The following is a 26,129-nucleotide window of genomic DNA, read 5'->3' on the forward strand; positions in this document are numbered from 1 at the left end:
TAGCAGAACAATTCCTGTCCCCCAGAGGGATCGTGTATGGCTAGCAGAACAATGCCTGTCCCCCAGAGGGACCGTGTATGGCTAGCAGAACAATGCCTGTCCCCCAGAGGGATCGTGTATGGCTAGCGGAACAATGCCTGTCCCCCAGAGGGATCGTGTATGGCTAGCAGAACAATGCCTGTCCCCCAGAGGGATCGTGTATGGCTAGCAGAACAATGCCTGTCCCCCAGAGGGATCGTGTATGGCTAGCAGAACACCGCCTGTCCCCCAGAGGGATCGTGTATGGCTAGCGGAACACTGCCTGTCCCCCAGAGGGATCGTGTATGGCTAGCAGAACAATGCCTGTCCCCCAGAGGGATCGTGTATGGCTAGCAGAACAATGCCTGTCCCCCAGAGGGATCGTGTATGGCTAGCAGAACAATGCCTGTCCCCCAGAGGGATAGTGTATGGCTAGCAGAACAAGGCCTGACCCCCAGAGGATCGTGTATGGCTAGCAGAACAATGCCTGTCCCCCAGAGGGATCGTGTATGGCTAGCAGAACACCGCCTGTCCCCCAGAGTGATCGTGTATGGCTAGCAGAACAATGCCTGTCCCCCCAGAGGGATCGTGTATGGCTAGCAGAACAATGCCTGTCCCCCAGAGGGATCGTGTATGGCTAGCAGAACAATGCCTGTCCCCCAGAGGGATCGTGTATGGCTAGCAGAACAATGCCTGTCCCCCAGAGGGATCGTGTATGGCTAGCAGAACAACGCCTGAACCCCAGAGGGATCGTGTATGGCTAGCAGAACAATGCCTGTCCCCCAGAGGGATCGTGTATGGCTAGCAGAACAATGCCTGTCCCCCAGAGGGATCGTGTATGGCTAGCAGAACAATGCCTGTCCCCCAGAGGGATCGTGTATGGCTAGCAGAACAATGTCTGTCCCCCAGAGGGATCGTGTATGGCTAGCAGAACAATGTCTGTCCCCCAGAGGGATCGTGTATGGCTAGCAGAACAATGTCTGTCCCCCAGAGGGATCGTGTATGGCTAGCAGAACAATGTCTGTCCCCCAGAGGGATCGTGTATGGCTAGCAGAACAATGCCTGTCCCCCAGAGGGATCGTGTATGGCTAGCAGAACAATGCCTGTCCCCCCAGAGGGATCGTGTATGGCTAGCAGAACAATGCCTGTCCCCCAGAGGGATCGTGTATGGCTAGCAGAACAATGCCTGTCCCCCAGAGGGATCGTGTATGGCTAGCAGAACAATGCCTGTCCCCCAGAGGGATCGTGTATGGCTAGCAGAACAACGCCTGAACCCCAGAGGGATCGTGTATGGCTAGGAGAACAATGTCTGTCCCCCAGAGGGATCGTGTATGGCTAGCAGAACAATTCCTGTCCCCCAGAGGGATCGTGTATGGCTAGCGGAACAATGCCTGTCCCCCAGAGGGATCGTGTATGGCTAGCAGAACAATGCCTGTCCCCCAGAGGGATCGTGTATGGCTAGCAGAACAATGCCTGTCCCCCAGAGGGATCGTGTATGGCTAGCAGAACAATGCCTGTCCCCCAGAGTGATCGTGTATGGCTAGCAGAACAATGCCTGTCCCCCAGAGGGATCGTGTATGGCTAGCGGAACAATGCCTGTCCCCCAGAGGGATCGTGTATGGCTAGCAGAACAATTCCTGTCCCCCAGAGGGATCGTGTATGGCTAGCAGAACAATGCCTGACCCCCAGAGGGATCGTGTATGGCTAGCAGAACAATACCTGTCCCCCAGAGGGATCGTGTATGGCTAGCAGAACAATGTCTGTCCCCCAGAGGGATCGTGTATGGCTAGCAGAACAATGCCTGTCCCCCAGAGGGATCATGTATGGCTAGCAGAGCAATGCCTGTCCCCCAGAGGGATCGTGTATGGCTAGCAGAACAATGCCTGTCCCCCAGAGGGATCGTGTATGGCTAGCGGAACAATGCCTGTCCCCCAGAGGGATCGTGTATGGCTAGCAGAACAATGTCTGTCCCCCAGAGGGATCGTGTATGGCTAGCAGAACAATTCCTGTCCCCCAGAGGGATCGTGTATGGCTAGCAGAACAATGCCTGTCCCCCAGAGGGATCGTGTATGGCTAGCAGAACAATGCCTGTCCCTCAGAGGGATCGTGTATGGCTAGCGGAACAATGCCTGTCCCCCAGAGGGATCGTGTATGGCTAGCAGAACAATGCCTGTCCCCCAGAGGGATCGTGTATGGCTAGCGGAACAATGCCTGTCCTCCACAGGGATCGTGTATGGCTAGCAGAACAATGCCTGTCCCCCAGAGGGATCGTGTATGGCTAGCAGAACAATGCCTGTCCCCCAGAGGGATCGTGTATGGCTAGCAGAACAATGCCTGTCCCCCAGAGGGATCGTGTATGGCTAGCAGAACAATGCCTGTCCCCCAGAGGGATCGTGTATGGCTAACAGAACAATTCCTGTCCCCCAGAGGGATCGTGTATGGCTAGCAGAACAATGTCTGTCCCCCAGAGTGATCGTGTATGGCTAGCAGAACAATTCCTGTCCCCCAGAGGGATCGTGTATGGCTAGCAGAACAATGCCTGTCCCCCAGAGGGATCGTGTATGGCTAGCAGAACAATTCCTGTCCCCCAGAGGGATCGTGTATGGCTAGCAGAACAATGCATGTCCCCCAGAGGATCGTGTATGGCTAGCAGAACAATGCCTGTCCCCCAGAGGGATCGTGTATGGCTAGCAGAACAATGCCTGTCCCCCAGAGGGATCGTGTATGGCTAGCAGAACAATGTCTGTCCCCCAGAGTGATCGCGTATGGCTAGCAGAACAATTCCTGTCCCCCAGAGGGATCGTGTATGGCTAGCAGAACAATGCCTGTCCCCCAGAGGGACCGTGTATGGCTAGCAGAACAATGCCTGTCCCCCAGAGGGATCGTGTATGGCTAGCGGAACAATGCCTGTCCCCCAGAGGGATCGTGTATGGCTAGCAGAACAATGCCTGTCCCCCAGAGGGATCGTGTATGGCTAGCAGAACAATGCCTGTCCCCCAGAGGGATCGTGTATGGCTAGCAGATCAATGCCTGTCCCCCAGAGGGATCGTGTATGGCTAGCGGAACAATGCCTGTCCCCCAGAGGGATCGTGTATGGCTAGCAGAACAATGCCTGTCCCCCAGAGGGATCGTGTATGGCTAACAGAACAATTCCTGTCCCCCAGAGGGATCGTGTATGGCTAGCAGAACAATGCCTGTCCCCCAGAGGGATCGTGTATGGCTAGCAGAACAATGCATGTCCCCCAGAGGATCGTGTATGGCTAGCAGAACAATGCCTGTCCCCCAGAGGGATCGTGTATGGCTAGCAGAACAATGCCTGTCCCCCAGAGGGATCGTGTATGGCTAGCAGAACAATGCCTGTCCCCCAGAGGGATCGTGTATGGCTAGCAGAACAATGTCTGTCCCCCAGAGTGATCGTGTATGGCTAGCAGAACAATTCCTGTCCCCCAGAGGGATCGTGTATGGCTAGCAGAACAATGCCTGTCCCCCAGAGGGACCGTGTATGGCTAGCAGAACAATGCCTGTCCCCCAGAGGGATCGTGTATGGCTAGCGGAACAATGCCTGTCCCCCAGAGGGATCGTGTATGGCTAGCAGAACAATGCCTGTCCCCCAGAGGGATCGTGTATGGCTAGCAGAACAATGCCTGTCCCCCAGAGGGATCGTGTATGGCTAGCAGAACACCGCCTGTCCCCCAGAGGGATCGTGTATGGCTAGCGGAACACTGCCTGTCCCCCAGAGGGATCGTGTATGGCTAGCAGAACAATGCCTGTCCCCCAGAGGGATCGTGTATGGCTAGCAGAACAATGCCTGTCCCCCAGAGGGATCGTGTATGGCTAGCAGAACAATGCCTGTCCCCCAGAGGGATAGTGTATGGCTAGCAGAACAAGGCCTGACCCCCAGAGGATCGTGTATGGCTAGCAGAACAATGCCTGTCCCCCAGAGGGATCGTGTATGGCTAGCAGAACACCGCCTGTCCCCCAGAGTGATCGTGTATGGCTAGCAGAACAATGCCTGTCCCCCAGAGGGATCGTGTATGGCTAGCAGAACAATGCCTGTCCCCCAGAGGGATCGTGTATGGCTAGCAGAACAATTCCTGTCCCCCAGAGGGCTTGTGTATGGCTAGCGAAACAACGCCTGTCCCCCAGAGGGATCGTGTATGGCTAGCGGAACTATGCCTGTCCCCCATAGGGATCGTGTATGGCTAGCAGAACAATGCCTGTCCCCCAGAGGGATCGTGTATGGCTAGCGGAACAATGCCTGTCCCCCAGAGGGATCGTGTATGGCTAGCAGAACAATGCCTGTCCCCCAGAGGGACCGTGTATGGCTAGCAGAACAATGACTGTCCCCCAGAGGGATCGTGTATGGCTAGCAGAACAATGCCTGTCCCCCAGAGGGATGGTGTATGGCTAGCAGAACAATGCCTGTCCCCCAGAGGGATCGTGTATGGCTAGCAGAACACTGCCTGTCCCCCAGAGGGATCGTGTATGGCTAGCAGAACAATGCCTGTCCCCCAGAGGGATCGTGTATGGCTAGCAGAACAATGCCTGTCCCCCAGAGGGATCGTGTATGGCTAGCAGAACAATGCCAGTCCCCCAGAGGGATCGTGTATGGCTAGCAGAACAATGCCTGTCCCCCAGAGGGACCGTGTATGGCTAGAAGAACAATGCCTGTCCCCCAGAGGGATCGTGTATGGCTAGCAGAACAATGCCTGTCCCCCAGAGGGATCGTGTATGGCTAGCAGAACAATGCCTGTCCCCCAGAGGGATCGTGTATGGCTAGCAGAACAATGCCTGTCCCCCAGAGGGATCGTGTATGGCTAGCAGAACAATGCCTGTCCCCCAGAGGGATCGTGTATGGCTAGCAGAACAATGCCTGTCCCCCAGAGGGATCGTGTATGGCTAGCAGAACAATGCCTGTCCCCCAGAGGGATCGTGTATGGCTAGCAGAACAATGCCTGTCCCCCAGAGGGATCGTGTATGGCTAGCAGAACAATGCCTATCCCCCAGAGGGATCGTGTATGGCTAGCAGAACAATGCCTGTCCCCCAGAGGGACCGTGTATGGCTAGAGGAACAATGTCTGTCCCCCAGAGTGATAGTGTATGGCTAGCAGAACAATTCCTGTCCCCCAGAGGGATCGTGTATGGCTGGCAGAACAATGCCTGTCCCCCAGAGGGCTTGTGTATGGCTAGCGGAACAACGCCTGTCCCCCAGAGGGATCGTGTATGGCTAGCGGAACAATGCCTGTCCCCCAGAGGGATCGTGTATGGCTAGCAGAACAATGCCTGTCCCCCAGAGGGATCGTGTATGGCTAGCAGAACAATGCCTGTCCCCCAGAGGGATCGTGTATGGCTAGCAGAACAATGCCTGTCACCCAGAGGGATCGTGTATGGCTAGCAGAACAATGCCTGTCCCCCAGAGGGATCGTGTATGGCTAGCAGAACAATGCCTGACCCCCAGAGGGATCGTGTATGGCTAGCAGAACACTGCCTGTCCCCCAGAGGGATCGTGTATGGCTAGCAGCACAATGTTTGTCCCCCAGAGGGATCGTGTATGGCTAGCAGAACAATGCCTATCCCCCAGAGGGATCGTGTATGGCTAGCAGAACAATGCCTGTCCCCCCAGAGGGATCGTGTATGGCTAGCAGAACAATGCCTGTCCCCCAGAGGGATCGTGTATGGCTAGCAGAACAATGCCTGTCCCCCAGAGGGCTCGTGTATGGCTAGCAGAACAATGCCTGTCCCCCAGAGGGATCGTGTATGGCTAGCAGAACAATGCCTGTCCCCCAGAGGGATCGTGTATGGCTAGCAGAACACTGCCTGTCCCCCAGAGGGATCGTGTATGGCTAGCAGAACAATGCCTGTCCCCCAGAGGGATCGTGTATGGCTAGCGGAACACCGCCTGTCCCCCAGAGGGATCGTGTATGGCTAGCAGAACAATGCCTGTCCCCCAGAGGGATCGTGTATGGCTAGCAGAACAATGCCTGACTCCCAGAGGGATCGTGTATGGCTAGCGGAACAATGCCTGTCCCCCAGAGGGATCGTGTATGGCTAGCAGAACAATGCCTGTCCCCCAGAGGGATCGTGTATGGCTAGCAGAACAATGCCTGTCCCCCAGAGGGATCGTGTATGGCTAGCAGAACAATGCCTGTCCCCCAGAGGGATCGTGTATGGCTAGCAGAACAATGCCTGTCCCCCAGAGGGATCGTGTATGGCTAGCAGAACAATGCCTGTCCCCCAGAGGGATCGTGTATGGCTAGCAGAACAATGCCTGTCCCCCAGAGGGATCGTGTATGGCTAGCAGAACAATGCCTGTCCCCCAGAAGGATCATGTATGGCTAGCAGCACAATGTTTGTCCCCCAGAGGGATCGTGTATGGCTAGCAGAACAATGCCTGTCCCCCAGAGGGATCGTGTATGGCTAGCAGAACAATGCCTGTCACCCAGAGGGATCGTGTATGGCTAGCAGAACAATGCCTGTCCCCCAGAGGGATCGTGTATGGCTAGCAGAACAATGCCTGACCCCCAGAGGGATCGTGTATGGCTAGCAGAACACTGCCTGTCCCCCAGAGGGATCGTGTATGGCTAGCAGCACAATGTTTGTCCCCCAGAGGGATCGTGTATGGCTAGCAGAACAATGCCTATCCCCCAGAGGGATCGTGTATGGCTAGCAGAACAATGCCTGTCCCCCCAGAGGGATCGTGTATGGCTAGCAGAACAATGCCTGTCCCCCAGAGGGATCGTGTATGGCTAGCAGAACAATGCCTGTCCCCCAGAGGGCTCGTGTATGGCTAGCAGAACAATGCCTGTCCCCCAGAGGGATCGTGTATGGCTAGCAGAACAATGCCTGTCCCCCAGAGGGATCGTGTATGGCTAGCAGAACAATGCCTGTCCCCCAGAGGGATCGTGTATGGCTAGCAGAACACTGCCTGTCCCCCAGAGGGATCGTGTATGGCTAGCAGAACAATGCCTGTCCCCCAGAGGGATCGTGTATGGCTAGCGGAACACCGCCTGTCCCCCAGAGGGATCGTGTATGGCTAGCAGAACAATGCCTGTCCCCCAGAGGGATCGTGTATGGCTAGCAGAACAATGCCTGACTCCCAGAGGGATCGTGTATGGCTAGCGGAACAATGCCTGTCCCCCAGAGGGATCGTGTATGGCTAGCAGAACAATGCCTGTCCCCCAGAGGGATCGTGTATGGCTAGCAGAACAATGCCTGTCCCCCAGAGGGATCGTGTATGGCTAGCAGAACAATGCCTGTCCCCCAGAGGGATCGTGTATGGCTAGCAGCACAATGTTTGTCCCCCAGAGGGATCGTGTATGGCTAGCAGAACAATGCCTGTCCCCCAGAGGGATCGTGTATGGCTAGCAGAACAATGCCTGTCCCCCAGAGGGATCGTGTATGGCTAGCAGAACAATGCCTGTCCCCCAGAGGGATCGTGTATGGCTAGCAGAACAATGCCTGTCCCCCAGAGTGATCGTGTATGGCTAGCAGAACAATGCCTGTCCCCCAGAGGGCTCGTGTATGGCTAGCAGAACAATGCCTGTCCCCCAGAGGGCTCGTGTATGGCTAGCAGAACAATGTCTGTCCCCAGAGGGATCGTGTATGGCTAGCAGAACAATGCCTGTCCCCCAGAGGGATCGTGTATGGCTAGCAGAACAATGCCTGTCCCCCAGAGGGATCGTGTATGGCTAGCAGAACAATGCCTGTCCCCCAGAGGGATCGTGTATGGCTAGCAGAACAATGCATGTCCCCCAGAGGATCGTGTATGGCTAGCAGAACAATGCCTGTCCCCCAGAGGGATCGTGTATGGCTAGCGGAACACCGCCTGTCCCCCAGAGGGATCGTGTATGGCTAGCAGAACAATGCCTGTCCCCCAGAGGGATCGTGTATGGCTAGCAGAACAACGCCTGAACCCCAGAGGGATCGTGTATGGCTAGCAGAACAATGCCTGTCCCCCAGAGGGATCGTGTATGGCTAGCAGAACAATGCCTGTCCCCCAGAGGGACCGTGTATGGCTAGCAGAACAATGCCTGTCCCCCAGAGGGATCGTGTATGGCTAGCAGAACAATGCCTGTCCCCCAGAGGGCTTGTGTATGGCTAGCAGAACAATGCCTGTCCCCCAGAGGGATCGTGTATGGCTAGCAGAACAATGCCTGTCCCCCAGAGGGATCGTGTATGGCTAGCAGAACAATGCCTGTCCCCCAGAGGGATCGTGTATGGCTAGCAGAACAATGCCTGTCCCCCAGAGGGATCGTGTATGGCTAGCAGAACAATGTCTGTCCCCCAGAGGGATCGTGTATGGCTAGCAGAACAATGCCTGTCCCCCAGAGGGATCGTGTATGGCTAGCAGAACAATGCCTGTCCCCCAGAGGGATGGTGTATGGCTAGCAGAACAATGCCTGTCCCCCAGAGGGATCGTGTATGGCTAGCAGAACAATGCCTGTCCCCCAGAGGGATGGTGTATGGCTAGCAGAACAATGCCTGTCCCCCAGAGGGATCGTGTATGGCTAGCAGAACACCGCCTGTCCCCCAGAGGGATCGTGTATGGCTAGCGGAACAATGCCTGTCCCCCAGAGGGATCGTGTATGGCTAGCAGAACAATGCCTGTCCGCCAGAGGGATCGTGTATGGCTAGCAGAACAATGCCTGTCCCCCAGAGGGCTCGTGTATGGCTAGCAGAACAATGCCTGTCCCCTAGAAGGATCGTGTATGGCTAGCAGAACAATGCCTGTCCCCCAGAGGGATCGTGTATGGCTAGCAGAACAATGCCTGTCCCCCAGAGGGATCGTGTATGGCTAGCAGAACAATGCCTGTCCCCCAGAGGGATCGTGTATGGCTAGCAGAACAATGCCTGTCCCCCAGAGGGCTCGTGTATGGCTAGCAGAACAATGTCTGTCCCCAGAGGGATCGTGTATGGCTAGCAGAACAATGCCTGTCCCCCAGAGGGATCGTGTATGGCTAGCAGAACAATGCCTGTCCCCCAGAGGGATCGTGTATGGCTAGCGGAACAATGCCTGTCCCCCAGAGGGATCGTGTATGGCTAGCGGAACAATGCCTGTCCCCCAGAGGGATCGTGTATGGCTAGCAGAACAATGCCTGTCCCCCAGAGGGATCGTGTATGGCTAGCAGAACAATGCCTGTCCCCCAGAGGGATCGTGTATGGCTAGCAGAACAATGCCTGTCCCCCAGAGGGATCGTGTATGGCTAGCAGAACAATTCCTGTCCCCCAGAGGGATCGTGTATGGCTAGCAGAACACTGCCTGTCCCCAGAGGGATCGTGTATGGCTAGCAGAACAATGCCTGTCCCCCAGAGGGATCGTGTATGGCTAGCGGAACAATTCCTGTCCCCCAGAGGGATCGTGTATGGCTAGCAGAACAATGCCTGTCCCCCAGAGGGACCGTGTATGGCTAGCAGAACAATGCCTGCCCCCCAGAGGGATCGTGTATGGCTAGCAGAACAATGCCTGTCCCCAGAGGGCTCGTGTATGGCTAGCAGAACAATGCCTGTCCCCCAGAGGGATCGTGTATGGCTAGTGGAACAATGCCTGCCCCCCAGAGGGATCGTGTATGGCTAGCAGAACAATGCCTGTCCCCCAGAGGGATCGTGTATGGCTAGCAGAACACTGCCAGTCCCCCAGAGGGATTGTGTATGGCTAGCAGAACAATGCCTGACCCCCAGAGGGATCGTGTATGGCTAGCAGAAAAATGCCAGTCCCCCAGAGGGATCGTGTATGGCTAGCAGAACACTGCCTGTCCCCCAGAGGAATCATGTATGGCTAGCAGAACAATGCCTGTCCCCCAGAGGGACCGTGTATGGCTAGCAGAACACTGCCTGTCCCCCAGAGGGATCGTGTATGGCTAGCAGAACAATGCCTGTCCCCCAGAGGGATCGTGTATGGCTAGCAGAACACCGCCTGTCCCCCAGAGGGATCGTGTATGGCTAGCGGAACAATGCCTGTCCCCCAGAGGGATTGTGTATGGCTAGCAGAACAATGCCTGTCCCCCAGAGGGCTCGTGTATGGCTAGCAGAACAATGCCTGTCCCCCAGAGGGCTCGTGTATGGCTAGCAGAACAATGCCTGTCCCCCAGAAGGATCGTGTATGGCTAGCAGAACAATGCCTGTCCCCCAGAGGGATCGTGTATGGCTAGCAGAGCAATGCCTGTCCCCCAGAGGGATCGTGTATGGCTAGCAGAACAATGCCTGTCCCCCAGAGGGATCGTGTATGGCTAGCAGAACAATGCCTGTCCCCCAGAGGGCTCGTGTATGGCTAGCAGAACAATGCCTGTCCCCAGAGGGATCGTGTATGGCTAGCAGAACAATGCCTGTCCCCCAGAGGGATCGTGTATGGCTAGCGGAACAATGCCTGTCCCCCAGAGGGATCGTGTATGGCTAGCGGAACAATGCCTGTCCCCCAGAGGGATCGTGTATGGCTAGCAGAACAATGCCTGTCCCCCAGAGGGATCGTGTATGGCTAGCAGAACAATGCCTGTCCCCCAGAGGGATCGTGTATGGCTAGCAGAACACTGCCTGTCCCCAGAGGGATCGTGTATGGCTAGCAGAACAATGCCTGTCCCCCAGAGGGATCGTGTATGGCTAGCGGAACAATGCCTGTCCCCCAGAGGGATCGTGTATGGCTAGCGGAACAATGCCTGTCCCCCAGAGGGATCGTGTATGGCTAGCAGAACAATGCCTGTCCCCCAGAGGGATCGTGTATGGCTAGCAGAACAATGCCTGTCCCCCAGAGGGATCATGTATGGCTAGCAGAACAATGCCTGTCCCCCAGAGGGATCGTGTATGGCTAGCGGAACAATGCCTGTCCCCCAGAGGGATCGTGTATGGCTAGCAGAACAATTCCTGTCCCCCAGAGGGATCGTGTATGGCTAGCAGAACACTGCCTGTCCCCAGAGGGATCGTGTATGGCTAGCGGAACAATTCCTGTCCCCCAGAGGGATCGTGTATGGCTAGCAGAACAATGCCTGTCCCCCAGAGGGCTCGTGTATGGCTAGCAGAACAATGCCTGTCCCCCAGAGGGATCGTGTATGGCTAGCAGAACAATGCCTGTCCCCCAGAGGGATCGTGTATGGCTAGCAGAACAATGCCTGTCCCCCAGAGGGATCGTGTATGGCTAGTGGAACAATGCCTGCCCCCCAGAGGGATCGTGTATGGCTAGCAGAACAATGCCTGTCCCCCAGAGGGATCGTGTATGGCTAGCAGAACAATGCCAGTCCCCCAGAGGGATCGTGTATGGCTAGCAGAACACTGCCTGTCCCCCAGAGGGATCGTGTATGGCTAGCAGAACAATGCCTGACCCCCAGAGGGATCGTGTATGGCTAGCAGAACAATGCCTGTCCCCCAGAGGGATCGTGTATGGCTAGCAGAACAATGCCTGTCCCCCAGAGGGATCGTGTATGGCTAGCAGAACAATGCCTGTCCCCCAGAGGGATCGTGTATGGCTAGCAGAACAATGCATGTCCCCCAGAGGATCGTGTATGGCTAGCAGAACAATGCCTGTCCCCCAGAGGGATCGTGTATGGCTAGCAGAACAATGCCTGTCCCCCAGAGGGATCGTGTATGGCTAACAGAACACCGCCTGTCCCCCAGAGGGATCGTGTATGGCTAGCAGAACACTGCCTGTCCCCCAGAGGGATCGTGTATGGCTTGCAGAACAATGCCTGTCCCCCAGAGGGATCGTGTATGGCTAGCAGAACAATGCCTGTCCCCCAGAGGGATCGTGTATGGCTAGCAGAACAATGCCTGTCCCCCAGAGGGATCGTGTATGGCTAGCGGAACACTGCCTGTCCCCCAGAGGGATCGTGTATGGCTAGCAGAACAATGCCTGTCCCCCAGAGGGATCGTGTATGGCTAGCAGAACAATTCCTGTCCCCCAGAGGGATCGTGTATGGCTAGCAGTACAATGCCTGTCCCCCAGAGGGATCGTGTATGGCTAGCAGAACAATGCCTGTCCCCCAGAGGGATCGTGTATGGCTAGCAGAACACCGCCTGTCCCCCAGAGGGCTCGTGTATGGCTAGCAGAACAATGTCTGTCCCCAGAGGGATCGTGTATGGCTAGCAGAACAATGCCTGTCCCCCAGAGGGATCGTGTATGGCTAACAGAACACCGCCTGTCCCCCAGAGGGATCGTGTATGGCTAGCAGAACAATGCCTGTCCCCCAGAGGGATCGTGTATGGCTAGCAGAACAATTCCTGTCCCCCAGAGGGATCGTGTATGGCTAGCGGAACACTGCCTGTCCCCCAGAGGGATCGTGTATGGCTAGCAGAACAATGCCTGTCCCCCAGAGGGATCGTGTATGGCTAGCGGAACAATGCCTGTCCCCCAGAGGGATCGTGTATGGCTAGCAGAACAATGCCTGTCCCCCAGAGGGATCGTGTATGGCTAGCAGAACAATGCCTGTCCCCCAGAGGGATCGTGTATGGCTAGCAGAACAATGCCTGTCCCCCAGAGGGATCGTGTATGGCTAGCAGATGAATGAACACTAGAGTTCGGTTGACAAGCGGTTGCACTCACCTGAGCGATTCTGATTGGTTGACAAGTGGTCGGCATGGAGGAGGAGGAGGAGGGATGTAGAGTAATGGCTCCTTATTCACAACCATCAATGCTTTCTCAGCGGAGAGGACATCCCGAGGTCTAAGGAACAGACAGGAGACTCAGCTCAGTGTGACTCCTTCATTGCGGGTAAAGGTGCTGAGGAATAATAACCAATCGGAAGAACATGCTGATGACAGACCTCCCGCCCTGCGTTCAATGTTCCCTCTGTGTGGGCGGGTCTTCAGCTCCCTGTGACATCACACCCTCCCGCCCTACGTTCCCTGTGTGGGCGGGTCTTCAGCTCCCTGTGACATCACACCCTCCCGCCCTACGTTCCCTGTGTGGGCGGGTCTTCAGCTCCCTGTGACATCACACCCTTCCGCCCTGCATTCCATGTTCCCTCTGTGTGGGCGGGTCTTCAGCTCCCTGTGACATCACACCCTCCCACCCTGCGTTCCATGTTCCCTCTGTGTGGGCGGGTCTTCAGCTCCCTGTGACATCACACCCTCCCGCCCTGCGATCCATGTTCCCTGTGTGTGGGCGGGTCTTCAGCTCCCTGTGACATCACACCCTCCCGCCCTACGTTCCCTGTGTGGGCGGGTCTTCAGCTCCCTGTGACATCACACCCTCCCGCCCTGCGTTCCATGTTCCCTGTGTGTGGGCGGGTCTTCAGCTCCCTGTGACATCACACCCTCCCACCCTGCGTTCCATGTTCCCTGTGTGGGCAGGTCTTCAGCTCCCTGTGACATCACACCCTCCCGCCCTGCGATCCATGTTCCCTGTGTGTGGGCGGGTCTTCAGCTCCCTGTGACATCACACCCTCCCACCCTGCGTTCCATGTTCCCTCTGTGTGGGCGGGTCTTCAGCTCCCCGTGACATCAACACCCTCCCGTCATAAAGGTGGCCACTAACGGTCCAATTTCTAGCGAAAAATTGTTAGAGCGATCAGAAATTCTGATCGGATTGCTAGTAAATCTCCCTTGATGGGCACAATCTATTACGAACAATTATAAAAAGTAGTCCAATTGGATTTTCGGCAAACGAAAATTCGGATTTTCTTGATGGTTGTGATAGATAGGAAGAATAGATTGGTTCGTTGATGGTGTAGTGAACGATTTTTCTTCCGATCAGAATTATCTGACCGCTCAAACTATTTTTTGCTAGAAATTGCATCGTTAGTGGCCACATCTAGCGGTAACGGAGCTTCTGGTCATCATACAGGGAAAACTGGGAGATCTGATCCTGCCACAGACCTGAGGAAACACAACTGGGCGATCTGATCCTGCCCCAGACCTATGGAAACACAACTGGGAGATCTGATCCTGCCCCAGACCTGAGGAAACACAACTGGGAGATCTGATCCTGCCCCAGACCTATGGAAACACAACTGGGAGATCTGATCCTGCCCCAGACCTGAGGAAACACAACCGGGAGATCTGATCCTGCCCCAGACCTGAGGAAACACAACCGGGAGATCTGATCCTGCCCCAGACCTGAGGAAACACAACTGGGAGATCTGATCCTGCCCCAGACCTGAGGAAACACAACCGGGAGTTTTGATCCTGCCCCAGACCTGAGGAAACACAACCGGGAGATCTGATCCTGCCCCAGACCTGAGGAAACACAACTGGGAGATCTGATCCTGCCCCAGACCTGAGGAAACACAACCGGGAGTTTTGATCCTGCCCCAGACCTGAGGAAACACAACCGGGAGATCTGATCCTGTCCCAGACCTGAGGAAACACAACTGTGAGATCTGATCCTGCCCCAGACCTGAGGAAACACAACTGGGAGATCTGATCCTGCCCCATACCTGAGGAAACACAACCGGGAGATCTGATCCTGTCCCAGACCTGAGGAAACACAACTGGGAGATCTGATCCTGCCCCAGACCTGAGGAAACACAACCGGGAGATCTGATCCTGCCCCAGACCTGAGGAAACACAACTGGGAGATCTGATCCTGCCACAGACCTGAGGAAACACAACTGGGAGATCTGATCCCGCCCCAGACCTGAGGAAACACAACCAGGAGATCTGATCCTGCCCCAGACCTGAGGAAACACAACTGGGAGATCTGATCCTGCCCCAGACCTGAGGAAACACAACTGGGAGATCTGATCCTACCACAGACCTGAGGAAACACAACCGGGAGATCTGATCCTGCCCCAGACCTGAGGAAACACAACCGGGAGATCTGATCCCGCCCCAGACCTGAGGAAACACAACCAGGAGATCTGATCCTGCCCCAGACCTGAGGAAACACAACTGGGAGATCTGATCCTGCCCCAGACCTGAGGAAACACAACCGGGAGATCTGATCCTGCCCCAGACCTGAGGAAACACAACCGGGAGATCTGATCCTGCCCCAGACCTGAGGAAACACAACCGGGAGATCTGATCCTGCCCCAGACCTGAGGAAACACAATCAAAAGACGCATTCAAAGCCCCGCCCTCCCTCCGACATTAGCGCATGTGTAAAACCAAGATCTGAACTACCGGAAATAAAGGGAAACATAACACCACTAACTGTGCAAATTCCCATACAACTAGAGCACAAAAACTTCAAAAGAGAAGGGGAAGAAGAGCAATAGGGAAGGAATAAAGACATCATCCAACATGATGACCAGGAACTCTGTTACCGCTAGGTGTAACAGGAGTCTCTCTCAGCTGTCATCCGGGACAACTGGAGAGAGAAACAAGAAGTCTTTCAGACTCATCTAGAGAGGGACCACAGCTTGGAGAACTTTTCTTTCAAACGACTGGTCTTCCTGGGATAAAAGGTCCACTCTAACATTTGATGAAGGTAGACGGACTTGACCAAGTAGCCGCTTGACAGATATGCTGAATGGTGGCTCCTGTCCTCTCTGCTCATGAGGTAGATAGTAAGCGTGATGAGTGAGCCTTAATATTAGCTGGTAGGGGATTGTCACTACCTTCATAGGCTAAGATTATGGTCTGCCTTAGCCATCTCACAGTCGTTTGCTTCAAAGCTAACTGACCCCTATTCTTTCCTACGAATAGTACTAACAAATGGCTAGATTTCCTAAACTCACTTGTCCTAGTAAGATAAGCCAACAAAGACTGTCTGACATCCAGGCAATGTAATTCTAACTCTGGCACAGGAAGGACTGGAACAAAACCAGGGCAAAATAATCTCCTGAGACCTGTGAAACTCGGAAGAAACTTTGGGGAAATAATTAGGATCCATTCTGAGCCTTACGCTATCACCAAATAAGGACCCTTAACTGAAAGAGCTTACAGATCTCCAAGCCGTCTAGCCGACGTGATAGCAATTAAAAAGGTCAACAAACATATATGAGGAAATTTAATATAAATCTCATTAATTGGTTAGTAGGGATGTTGTCCGAAAACACCAATACATGCTTTCCCCCAATGTCTTGAAACACGAAGAGGGTTTTTTTCACCGCTAGAAGCTCCCCGAAGTTTGATGACCCCTTCCTCAATGCTTGAGACCATTGCCCCTGAGCATGGCTGTCTGAGGTTATCGCTCCCCAACCACACGCACTCATCTATGTAAACTCGGACTGGGTCACACTGTCTCCACAATTTTCTCTTGGATAGATTTTGAGCATCCAACCACCAAAGGAGGCACGATTTCACTTCCTCTGGAACGGGGATTATGGGAGACACTGTATAACGGCCGAACCTCCGAACACAGCAGCCGGCATATGGAAACAAGGAGGAAGCCAGGAGAAGATACCGAGACTCCTCCGGATACACTCACCCTCTGGTGAGTTACTAAACTTACGGGAGCCGCTCCACAGATGGACTGAGCTCTGAGGGAGGGCGGGGCATTTAATGCGGCTTTCATTTGCGTTTCCTCAGGTTCAGAGCAGGACAAGATCAGCAGTAGTCCCATGTGATGGCTGAGAAAACAAGCTAACAGCTGAGTCTAAATAAAAAACATAACACCATGATAAGTGTCCCATCAGATGCAGAAAGACTGCATAATAACCAAAAGACAAGATCATCTGTATGGGCAAATAATCAACAATAATAAGCAAGAATTAATGCTTGCATAATCTTTATTAAACACACTGAAAAAAGGATAAAAACAATTAAAATTGGGTGGCACCCATTGGAGGACACTGATACAAATCAATCAAAAAAGTTGTTGCACCAAATACAATGTGCAAAGTGCAGATAGTGTACTAAACAGAAATAACAAATGAATCAAAGCTAACACCTGAGTACCAATGATCAAAAGACATGTAAAAATGCAATGACGAGATGGAAAAAATTTATAATGGAAGCAGACAGCAAAGCCAGTATCTGGGCATATAGAGACCTCTATAGAAATGTATCACAATGCTGGTTTCCCGCATGGAATAATAATGCCACAAGGATGCTGTGAAAAGGTAAGGTGCAGCCGAAAAAAAGCATGAATGTTTACCTGTTAGTACAGTATCAGTCAAATTGTCCCCCGGGTGCGCCCCTCCACGCGTATCGCGGCAACGCCGCTTTCTCAAGAGGTGTCGGTAATGTGCCCAGTGCGCATTGATATAGTCAGTAAGGAATCCCCGGGGGAAAGGTCAACGTGGCCACGCATGCTCTATCAGCTGTTGACCTTTCCCCCGGGGATTCCTTACTGACTATATCAATGCGCACTGGGCACATTACCGACACCTCTTGAGAAAGCGGCGTTGCCGCGATACGCGTGGAGGGGCGCACCCGGGGGACAATTTGACTGATACTGTACTAACAGGTAAACATTCATGCTTTTTTTCGGCTGCACCTTACCTTTTCACAGCATCCTTGTGGCATTATTATTCCATGCGGGAAACCAGCATTGTGATACATTTCTATAGAGGTCTCTATATGCCCATATACTGGCTTTGCTGTCTGCTTCCATTATAAATTTTTTCCATCTCGTCATTGCATTTTTACATGTCTTTTGATCATTGGTACTCAGGTGTTAGCTTTGATTCATTTGTTATTTCTGTTTAGTACACTATCTGCACTTTGCACATTGTATTTGGTGCAACAACTTTTTTGATTGATTTGTATCAGTGTCCTCCAATGGGTGCCACCCAATTTTAATTGTTTTTATCCTTTTTTCAGTGTGTTTAATAAAGATTATGCAAGCATTAATTCTTGCTTATTATTGTTGATTATTTGCCCATACAGATGATCTTGTCTTTTGGTTATTATGTGATGGCTGAGAGACATTTGAATGCAAGGAGAAATCATTTGCATCTAATTGTTGCTAAATTTTTTTCATACAAAGGGTGGTTAGGTGACAAGAAATCAGACTCCCCATGATAACCTCCAACCCCCAAACTTACAGGGCCTTCTGCCCAAACAGGAAGTCCTTCCCCACCTCATGATAGACCACCTCTAGCCCCCAGACCTACAGGGCCTTCTGCTCCCACAAGAAATCCTTCCCCACCCGATGATAGACCACCTCTATCCCCCAGACCTACAGGGCCTTCTGCCCCAACAGGAAATCCTTCCCCACCCCATGATAGACCACCTCTATCCCCCAGACCTACAGGGCCTTCTGCCCCAACAGGAAATCATCTGCCCTCCCATGATAAACCACCTCTATCCCCCAGACCTACAGGGCCTTCTGCTCCCACAGGAAATCATCTGCCCCCCCCATGATAAACCACCTCTATCCCCCAGACCTACAGGGCCTTCTGCTCTCACAGGAAATCATCTGCCCTCCCATGATAAACCACCTCTATCCCCCAGACCTACAGGGCCTTCTGCTCCCACAGGAAATCATCTGCCCCCCCCCCCCCCCCCATGATAAACCACCTCTATCCCCCAGACCTACAGGGCCTTCTGCTCCCACAGGAAATCATCTGCCCCCCCCCCCCCCCCCCCGATAAACCACCTCTTATGCTGGGCATACACGGAGCGTTTGCTCCTTATCAATCGAGCCGCTGATGACCAGCCGGATAGATTTCCCGCTCGATTCCCGCGGGCGGACAATAGCGGGGAATCGAGCGGAAGATAAGGAGAGCCCGCGGGGACGAGCGAGGATCGGTCCAGCGGCTCGATTTGGCGCATAATCTAATCTGTGTATGCCCAGCATAACCCTCAGACCGTGCTAAAGGTGACCAAAAAGCCCTCTTACAGAAAAAGCCATACTAAATATATATCCTGAGAACAAAAATGAAAAGATGAAGAATTACCGGAAAGACTGTTGTGGTGCGTTAATATCTCTCGTGTCCATTTCACTGGGGGAAAACTCCAGCAAATGTCTATTCAATTTCCCAGATCTAACCTCCATATCGAAACTTCCTGAGTCAGATTCCAGAATACTGTAAGATAAAGCAGAATGCATACAATGATTTCATGCATCGTCTCCTTCCCGGTCCTGGGGGTTACCCCTGCAACTAAATCCAGTGGCCCATTGTTTTCTGTGGAGCGCGACCCATATTGACCCAACTGAGTCATCACAGTGGGGACGGTCCTTCTCCAAATGACCAGAGCGGTGGTTGTCTACAGCAATCCACGTTTGTGGGCAGTTATTTCTTTACATTTCCCAGAAATACAGTATTGGCGCTTCTGGTGCTCTTATCTACTTTTCTTACCAGCCCCTGGGTTTCCAAACCTGAAATTCCTCTACCGGACCTCCCAGATTCCCACCGTGCGTCATTTCTGAATCCTAAATCAAAACCACACTGACCGCAAGCATGACAATATCACACGAATGATACATTACCTACCTAAGAGGGTTAAAGTTCATCACTAAGAAGATGGCCACCATCATCAGGCACACAGCTTTCTTCTTCGAAGAGGTCACTTTCAGCTTCTGATTCTGCAGAAGACACAAAATTCCAGCCTTTGTCAACAACCGAGTCAACTGCAAGGATCTACTGCAAAATGCAGAGGACTACAAACACAACTCAACACTAAACAATCACACATCCAAGTCATTGACTGGGTGTGTAATGTCCTCTTGGGTGGTGGGAGCCACGTCATTGTCTGGGTGTGGTAACGTTATCCTGGGTGTTGGGAGCCACGTCATTGTCTGGGTGTGGTTGGAGGGGTGTGTAATGTCCTCCTGGGTGGTGGGAGCCATGTCATTGTCTGGGTGTGGTTGGAGGGGTGTGTAACATCATCCTGGGTGGTGGGAGCCACGTCATTGTCTGGGTGTGGTTGGAGGGGTGTATAACGTCCTCCTGGGTGTTGGGAGCCACGTCATTGTCTGGGTGTGGTTGGAGGGGTGTGTAATGTCCCCCTGGGTGGTGGGAGCCACGTCATTGACTGGGTGTGTTTGGAGAGGTGTGTAACGTCCTCCTGGGTGGTGGGAGCCACGTCATTGTCTGGGTGTGGTTGGGAGGGGTGTGTAACATCCTCCTGGGTGGTGGGAGCCACGTCATTGTCTGGGTGTGGTTGGAGGGGTGTGTAATGTCCTCCTGGGTGGTGAGAGCCACGTCATTGTCTGGGTGTGGTTGGAGGGGTGTGTAACGTCCTCCTGGGTGGTGAGAGCCACGTCATTGTCTGGGTGTGGTTGGAGGGGTGTGTAATGTCCTCCTGGGTGGTGAGAGCCACGTCATTGTCTGGGTGTGGTTGGAGGGGTGTGTAACGTACTCCTGGGTGGTGAGAGCCACGTCATTGTCTGGGTGTGGTTGGAGGGGTGTGTAATGTCCTCCTGGGTGGTGAGAGCCACGTCATTGTCTGGGTGTGGTTGGGAGGGGTGTGTAACATCCTCCTGGGTGGTGAGAGCCACGTCATTGTCTGGGTGTGGTTGGAGGGGTGTGTAATGTCCTCCTGGGTGGTGAGAGCCACGTCATTGTCTGGGTGTGGTTGGAGGGGTGTGTAACGTCCTCCTGGGTGAATGGCTTACCACGTAAAACCGCTTGTATACATTTCACCCAGGGATGCTTTGAGAGGAAAGAATGTAAACATGATAGGTATAAATTATTTTTCATTATAAAAAAGGGCAGTTTCCAAAATTTTCTCCCTACACAAATCATGGCAGATTGCTAGGAGATAGCGGTTCTATAGCTGCTAGCCTACCCAGCATGCCTCACCTCAGACACAACATCCTCCAATAGTCTCTGCAAGGAGCCATTCTCCTTCTTCAGCTTATCGTTCTCCAATAAGGCTGCTCGGAGGCGGAGCTCCAGGCCCTGCATGTATTCCTTCTTCTTCCGTCTGGATTGGAAGGCCGATTCACGATTCTTGATCATCCTCTGCTGCCTTCGCACTAAACTTGCCTAATGGAACAAGAAGCTTACTAAGTCATCTTTATAATTGTGATGTGTCCATTATGTGCGGTCACAGCATATAATCCACGCAGGAAACACTTTATTAGCGGGTTACGTTTATCGGCTACACCCGGCACCCTATTATAAACCAAATCACATTTATAGGCTACATCCGGCGCCCTATTATACACTAAATCATCCCTACCCTGCTGATCCAGAGGAAGGTACAACACCAGCCCTGCCCCTCACATATCCCTGCTGATCCAGAGGAAGGCACAACACCAGCCTGCACCCTCACATATCCCTGCTGATCCAGAGGAAGGCACAACACCAGCCTGCACCCTCACATATCCCTGCTGATCCAGAGGAAGGTACAACACCAGCCTTCTCCCTCACATATCCCTGCTGATCCAGAGGAAGGCACAACACCAGCCTGCACCCTCACATATCCCTGCTGATCCAGAGGAAGGTACAACACCAGCCTGCTCCCTCACATATCCCTGCTGATCCAGAGGAAGGTATAACACCAGCCTTCTCCCTCACATATCCCTGCTGATCCAGAGGAAGGCACAACACCAGCCTGCTCCCTCACATATCCCTGCTGATCCAGAGGAAGGCACAACACCAGCCTGCACCCTCACATATCCCTGCTGATCCAGAGGAAGGCACAACACCAGCCTGCACCCTCACATATCCCTGCTGATCCAGAGGAAGGCACAACACCAGCCTGCACCCTCACATATCCCTGCTGATCCAGAGGAAGGCACAACACCAGCCTGCACCCTCACATATCCCTGCTGATCCAGAGGAAGGTACAGCACCAGCCTGCTCCCTCACATATCCCTGCTGATCCAGAGGAATGCACAACACCAGCCTGCTCCCTCACATATCCCTGCTGATCCAGAGGAAGGTACAACACCAGCCTGCTCCCTCACATATCCCTGCTGATCCAGAGGAAGGCACAACACCAGCCTGCTCCCTCACATATCCCTGCTGATCCAGAGGAAGGCACAACACCAGCCTGCACCCTCACTTATCCCTGCTGATCCAGAGGAAGGTACAACACCAGCCTGCACCCTCACATATCTCTGCTGATCCAGAGGAAGGCACAACACCAGCCTGCTCCCTCACATATCCCTGCTGATCCAGAGGAAGGCACAACACCAGCCTGCTCCCTCACATATCCCTGCTGATCCAGAGGAAGGCACAATACCAGCCTGCACCCTCACATATCCCTGCTGATCCAGAGGAAGGCACAACACCAGCCTGCTCCCTCACATATCCCTGCTGATCCAGAGGAAGGCACAACACCAGCCTGCTCCCTCACATATCCCTGCTGATCCAGAGGAAGGCACAACACCAGCCTGCTCCCTCACATATCCCTGCTGATCCAGAGGAAGGCACAACACCAGCCTGCTTCCTCACATATCCCTGCTGATCCAGAGGAAGGTACAACACCAGCCTGCACCCTCACATATCCCTGCTGATCCAGAGAAAGGTATAACACCAGCCTGCACCCTCACATATCCCTACTGATCCAGAGGAAGGTACAACACCAGCCTGCTCCCTCACATCTCCCTGCTGATCCAGAGGAAGGCACAACACCAACCTGCACCCTCACATATCCCTGCTGATCCAGAGAAAGGCACAACACCAGCCTGCTCCCTCACATATCCTTGCTGATCCAGAGGAAGGCACAACACCAACCTGCTCCCTCACATATCCCTGCTGATCCAGAGGAAGGTACAACACCAGCCTGCTCCCTCACATATCCCTGCTGATCCAGGGGAAGGCACAACACCAGCCTGCACCCTCACATATCCCTGCTGATCCAGAGGAAGGCACAACAAAAGCCTGCACCCTCACATATCCCTGCTGATCCAGAGGAAGGCACAACACCCGCCTGCTCCCTCACATATCCCTGCTGAACCAGAGGAAGGCACAACACCAGCCTGCTCCCTCACATATCCCTGCTGATCCAGAGGAAGGCACAACACCAGCCTGCTCCCTCACATATCCCTGCTGATCCAGAGGAAGGTACAACACCAGCCTGCTCCCTCACATATTCCTGCTGATCCAGAAGAAGGTACAACACCAGCCTGCTCCCTCGCATATTCCTGCTGATCCAGAGGAAGGCACAACACCAGCCTGCTCCCTTACATATTCCTGCTATTCCAGAAGAAGGTACAACACCAGCCTGCTCCCTCGCATATTCCTGCTGATCCAGAGGAAGGCACAACACCAGCCTGCTCCCTCACATATCCCTGCTGATCCAGAGGAAGGTACAACACCAGCCTGCTCCCTCGCATATTCCTGCTGATCCAGAGGATGGTACAACACCAGCCTGTACCCTCACATATCCCTGCTGATCCAGAAGAAGGTACAACACCAGCCTGCTCCCTCGCATATTCCTGCTGATCCAGAGGAAGGTACAACACCAGCCTGCTCCCTCACATATCCCTGCTGATCCAGAGGAAGGTACAACACCAGCCTGCTCCCTCGCATATCCTTCCTGATCCAGAGGAAGGGACAACACCAGCCTGCTCCATCACATATCCCTGCTGATCCAGAGGAAGGTACAACACCAGCCTGCACCCTCACATATCTCTGCGGATCCAGAGGAAGGTACAACACCAGCCTGCACCCTCACATAACCCTGCTGATCCAGAGGAAGGCACAAAAGCCTGCTCCCTCACATATCCCTGCTGATCCAGGGGAAGGCACAACACCAGCCTGCTCCCTCACATATCCCTGCTGATCCAGAGGAAGGCACAACACCAGCCTGCACCCTCACATATCCCTGCTGATCCAGAGGAAAGTACAACACCAGCCTGCACCCTCACATAACCCTGCTGATCCAGAGGAAGGCACAACAGCCTGCTCCCTCACATATCCCTGCTGATCCAGGGGAAGGCACAACACCAGCCTGCTCCCTCACATATCCCTGCTGATCCAGAGGAAGGCACAACACCAGCCTGCACCCTCACATATCCATGCTGATCCAGAGGAAGGCACAACACCAGCCTGCACCCTCACATATCCCTGCTGATCCAGAGGAAGGCACACCACCAGCCTGCTCCCTCACATATCCCTGCTGATCCAGAGGAAGGTACAACACCAGCCTGCTCCCTCACATCTCCCTGCTGATCCAGAGGAAGGCACAACACCAACCTGCACCCTCACATATCCCTGCTGATCCAGAGAAAGGCACAACACCAGCCTGCTCCCTCACATATCCTTGCTGATCCAGAGGAAGGCACAACACCAACCTGCTCCCTCACATATCCTTGCTGATCCAGAGGAAGGCACAACACCAACCTGCTCCCTCACATATCCCTGCTGATCCAGAGGAAGGTACAACACCAGCCTGCTCCCTCACATATCCCTGCTGATCCAGGGGAAGGCACAACACCAGCCTGCACCCTCACATATACCTGCTGATCCAGAGGAAGGCACAACAAAAGCCTGCACCCTCACATATCCCTGCTGATCCAAAGGAAGGCACAACACCCGCCTGCTCCCTCACATATCCCTGCTGACCCAGAGGAAGGCACAACACCAGCCTGCTCCCTCACATATCCCTGCTGATCCAGAGGAAGGCACAACACCAGCCTGCTCCCTCACATATCCCTGCTGATCCAGAGGAAGGTACAACACCAGCCTGCTCCCTCACATATTCCTGCTGATCCAGAAGAAGGTACAACACCAGCCTGCTCCCTCGCATATTCCTGCTGATCCAGAGGAAGGCACAACACCAGCCTGCTCCCTTACATATTCCTGCTATTCCAGAAGAAGGTACAACACCAGCCTGCTCCCTCACATATCCCTGCTGATCCAGAGGAAGGCACAACACCAGCCTGCACCCTCACATATCCCTGCTGATACAGAGGAAGGCACAACACCAGCCTGCTCCCTAACATATCCCTGCTGATACAGAGGAAGGCACAACACCAGCCTGCTCCCTCGCATATTCCTGCTGATCCAGAGGAAGGCACAACACCAGCCTGCTCCCTCACATATCCCTGCTGATCCAGAGGAAGGTACAACACCAGCCTGCTCCCTCGCATATTCCTGCTGATCCAGAGGATGGTACAACACCAGCCTGTACCCTCACATATCCCTGCTGATCCAGAAGAAGGTACAACACCAGCCTGCTCCCTCGCATATTCCTGCTGATCCAGAGGAAGGTACAACACCAGCCTGCTCCCTCACATATCCCTGCTGATCCAGAGGAAGGTACAACACCAGCCTGCTCCCTCGCATATCCTTCCTGATCCAGAGGAAGGGACAACACCAGCCTGCTCCATCACATATCCCTGCTGATCCAGAGGAAGGTACAACACCAGCCTGCACCCTCACATATCTCTGCGGATCCAGAGGAAGGTACAACACCAGCCTGCACCCTCACATAACCCTGCTGATCCAGAGGAAGGCACAACAGCCTGCTCCCTCACATATCCCTGCTGATCCAGGGGAAGGCACAACACCAGCCTGCTCCCTCACATATCCCTGCTGATCCAGAGGAAGGCACAACACCAGCCTGCACCCTCACATATCCCTGCTGATCCAGAGGAAAGTACAACACTAGCCTGCACCCTCACATAACCCTGCTGATCCAGAGGAAGGCACAACAGCCTGCTCCCTCACATATCCCTGCTGATCCAGGGGAAGGCACAACACCAGCCTGCTCCCTCACATATCCCTGCTGATCCAGAGGAAGGCACAACACCAGCCTGCACCCTCACATATCCATGCTGATCCAGAGGAAGGCACAACACCAGCCTGCACCCTCACATATCCCTGCTGATCCAGAGGAAGGCACACCACCAGCCTGCTCCCTCACATATCCCTGCTGATCCAGAGGAAGGTACAACACCAGCCTGCTCCCTCACATATCCCTGCTGATCCAGAGGAAGGTACAACACCAGCCTGCACCCTCACATATCCCTGCTGATCCAGAGGAAGGTACAACACCAGCCTGCTCCCTCACATATCCCTGCTGATCTAGAGGAAGGCACAACACCAGCCTGCACCCTCACATATCCCTGCTGATCTAGAGGAAGGCACAACACCAGCCTGCACCCTCACATAGCCCTTCTGATCCAGAGGAAGGCACAACACCAGCCTGCACGCTCACATAGCCCTGCTGATCCAGAGGAAGGCACAACACCAGCCTGCACCCTCACATAGCCCTTCTGATCCAGAGGAAGGCACAACACCAGCCTGCACCCTCACATAGCCCTGCTGATACAGAGGAAGGCACAACACCAGCCTGCTCCCTCACATATCCCTGCTGATCCAGAGGAAGGTACAACACCAGCCTGCTCCCTCACATATCCCTGCTGATCCAGAGGAAGGTATAACACCAGCCTGCTC

General features: G+C 53.9%; 1 protein-coding gene across 1 annotated transcript in view; it reads right to left on the reverse strand.

Annotated features, from left to right (window-relative positions):
• The window catches only part of ATF6 (activating transcription factor 6), a 132,924-nt gene that overhangs the window by 71,103 nt on the left and 35,692 nt on the right, over positions 1-26,129 (reverse strand). The window contains exons 4-7 of the mRNA XM_068252785.1: positions 20,577-20,762; positions 19,266-19,357; positions 18,729-18,857; positions 12,545-12,664 (exon numbers count right to left, since the gene is read on the reverse strand). Coding sequence (XP_068108886.1) covers positions 12,545-12,664; positions 18,729-18,857; positions 19,266-19,357; positions 20,577-20,762 — 527 coding nt within the window. The remainder of the gene's footprint in view (positions 1-12,544; positions 12,665-18,728; positions 18,858-19,265; positions 19,358-20,576; positions 20,763-26,129) is intronic.

This window comes from Hyperolius riggenbachi, chromosome 9 (assembly GCF_040937935.1).
Source record: "Hyperolius riggenbachi isolate aHypRig1 chromosome 9, aHypRig1.pri, whole genome shotgun sequence".
Classification (NCBI taxonomy): domain Eukaryota; kingdom Metazoa; phylum Chordata; class Amphibia; order Anura; family Hyperoliidae; genus Hyperolius; species Hyperolius riggenbachi.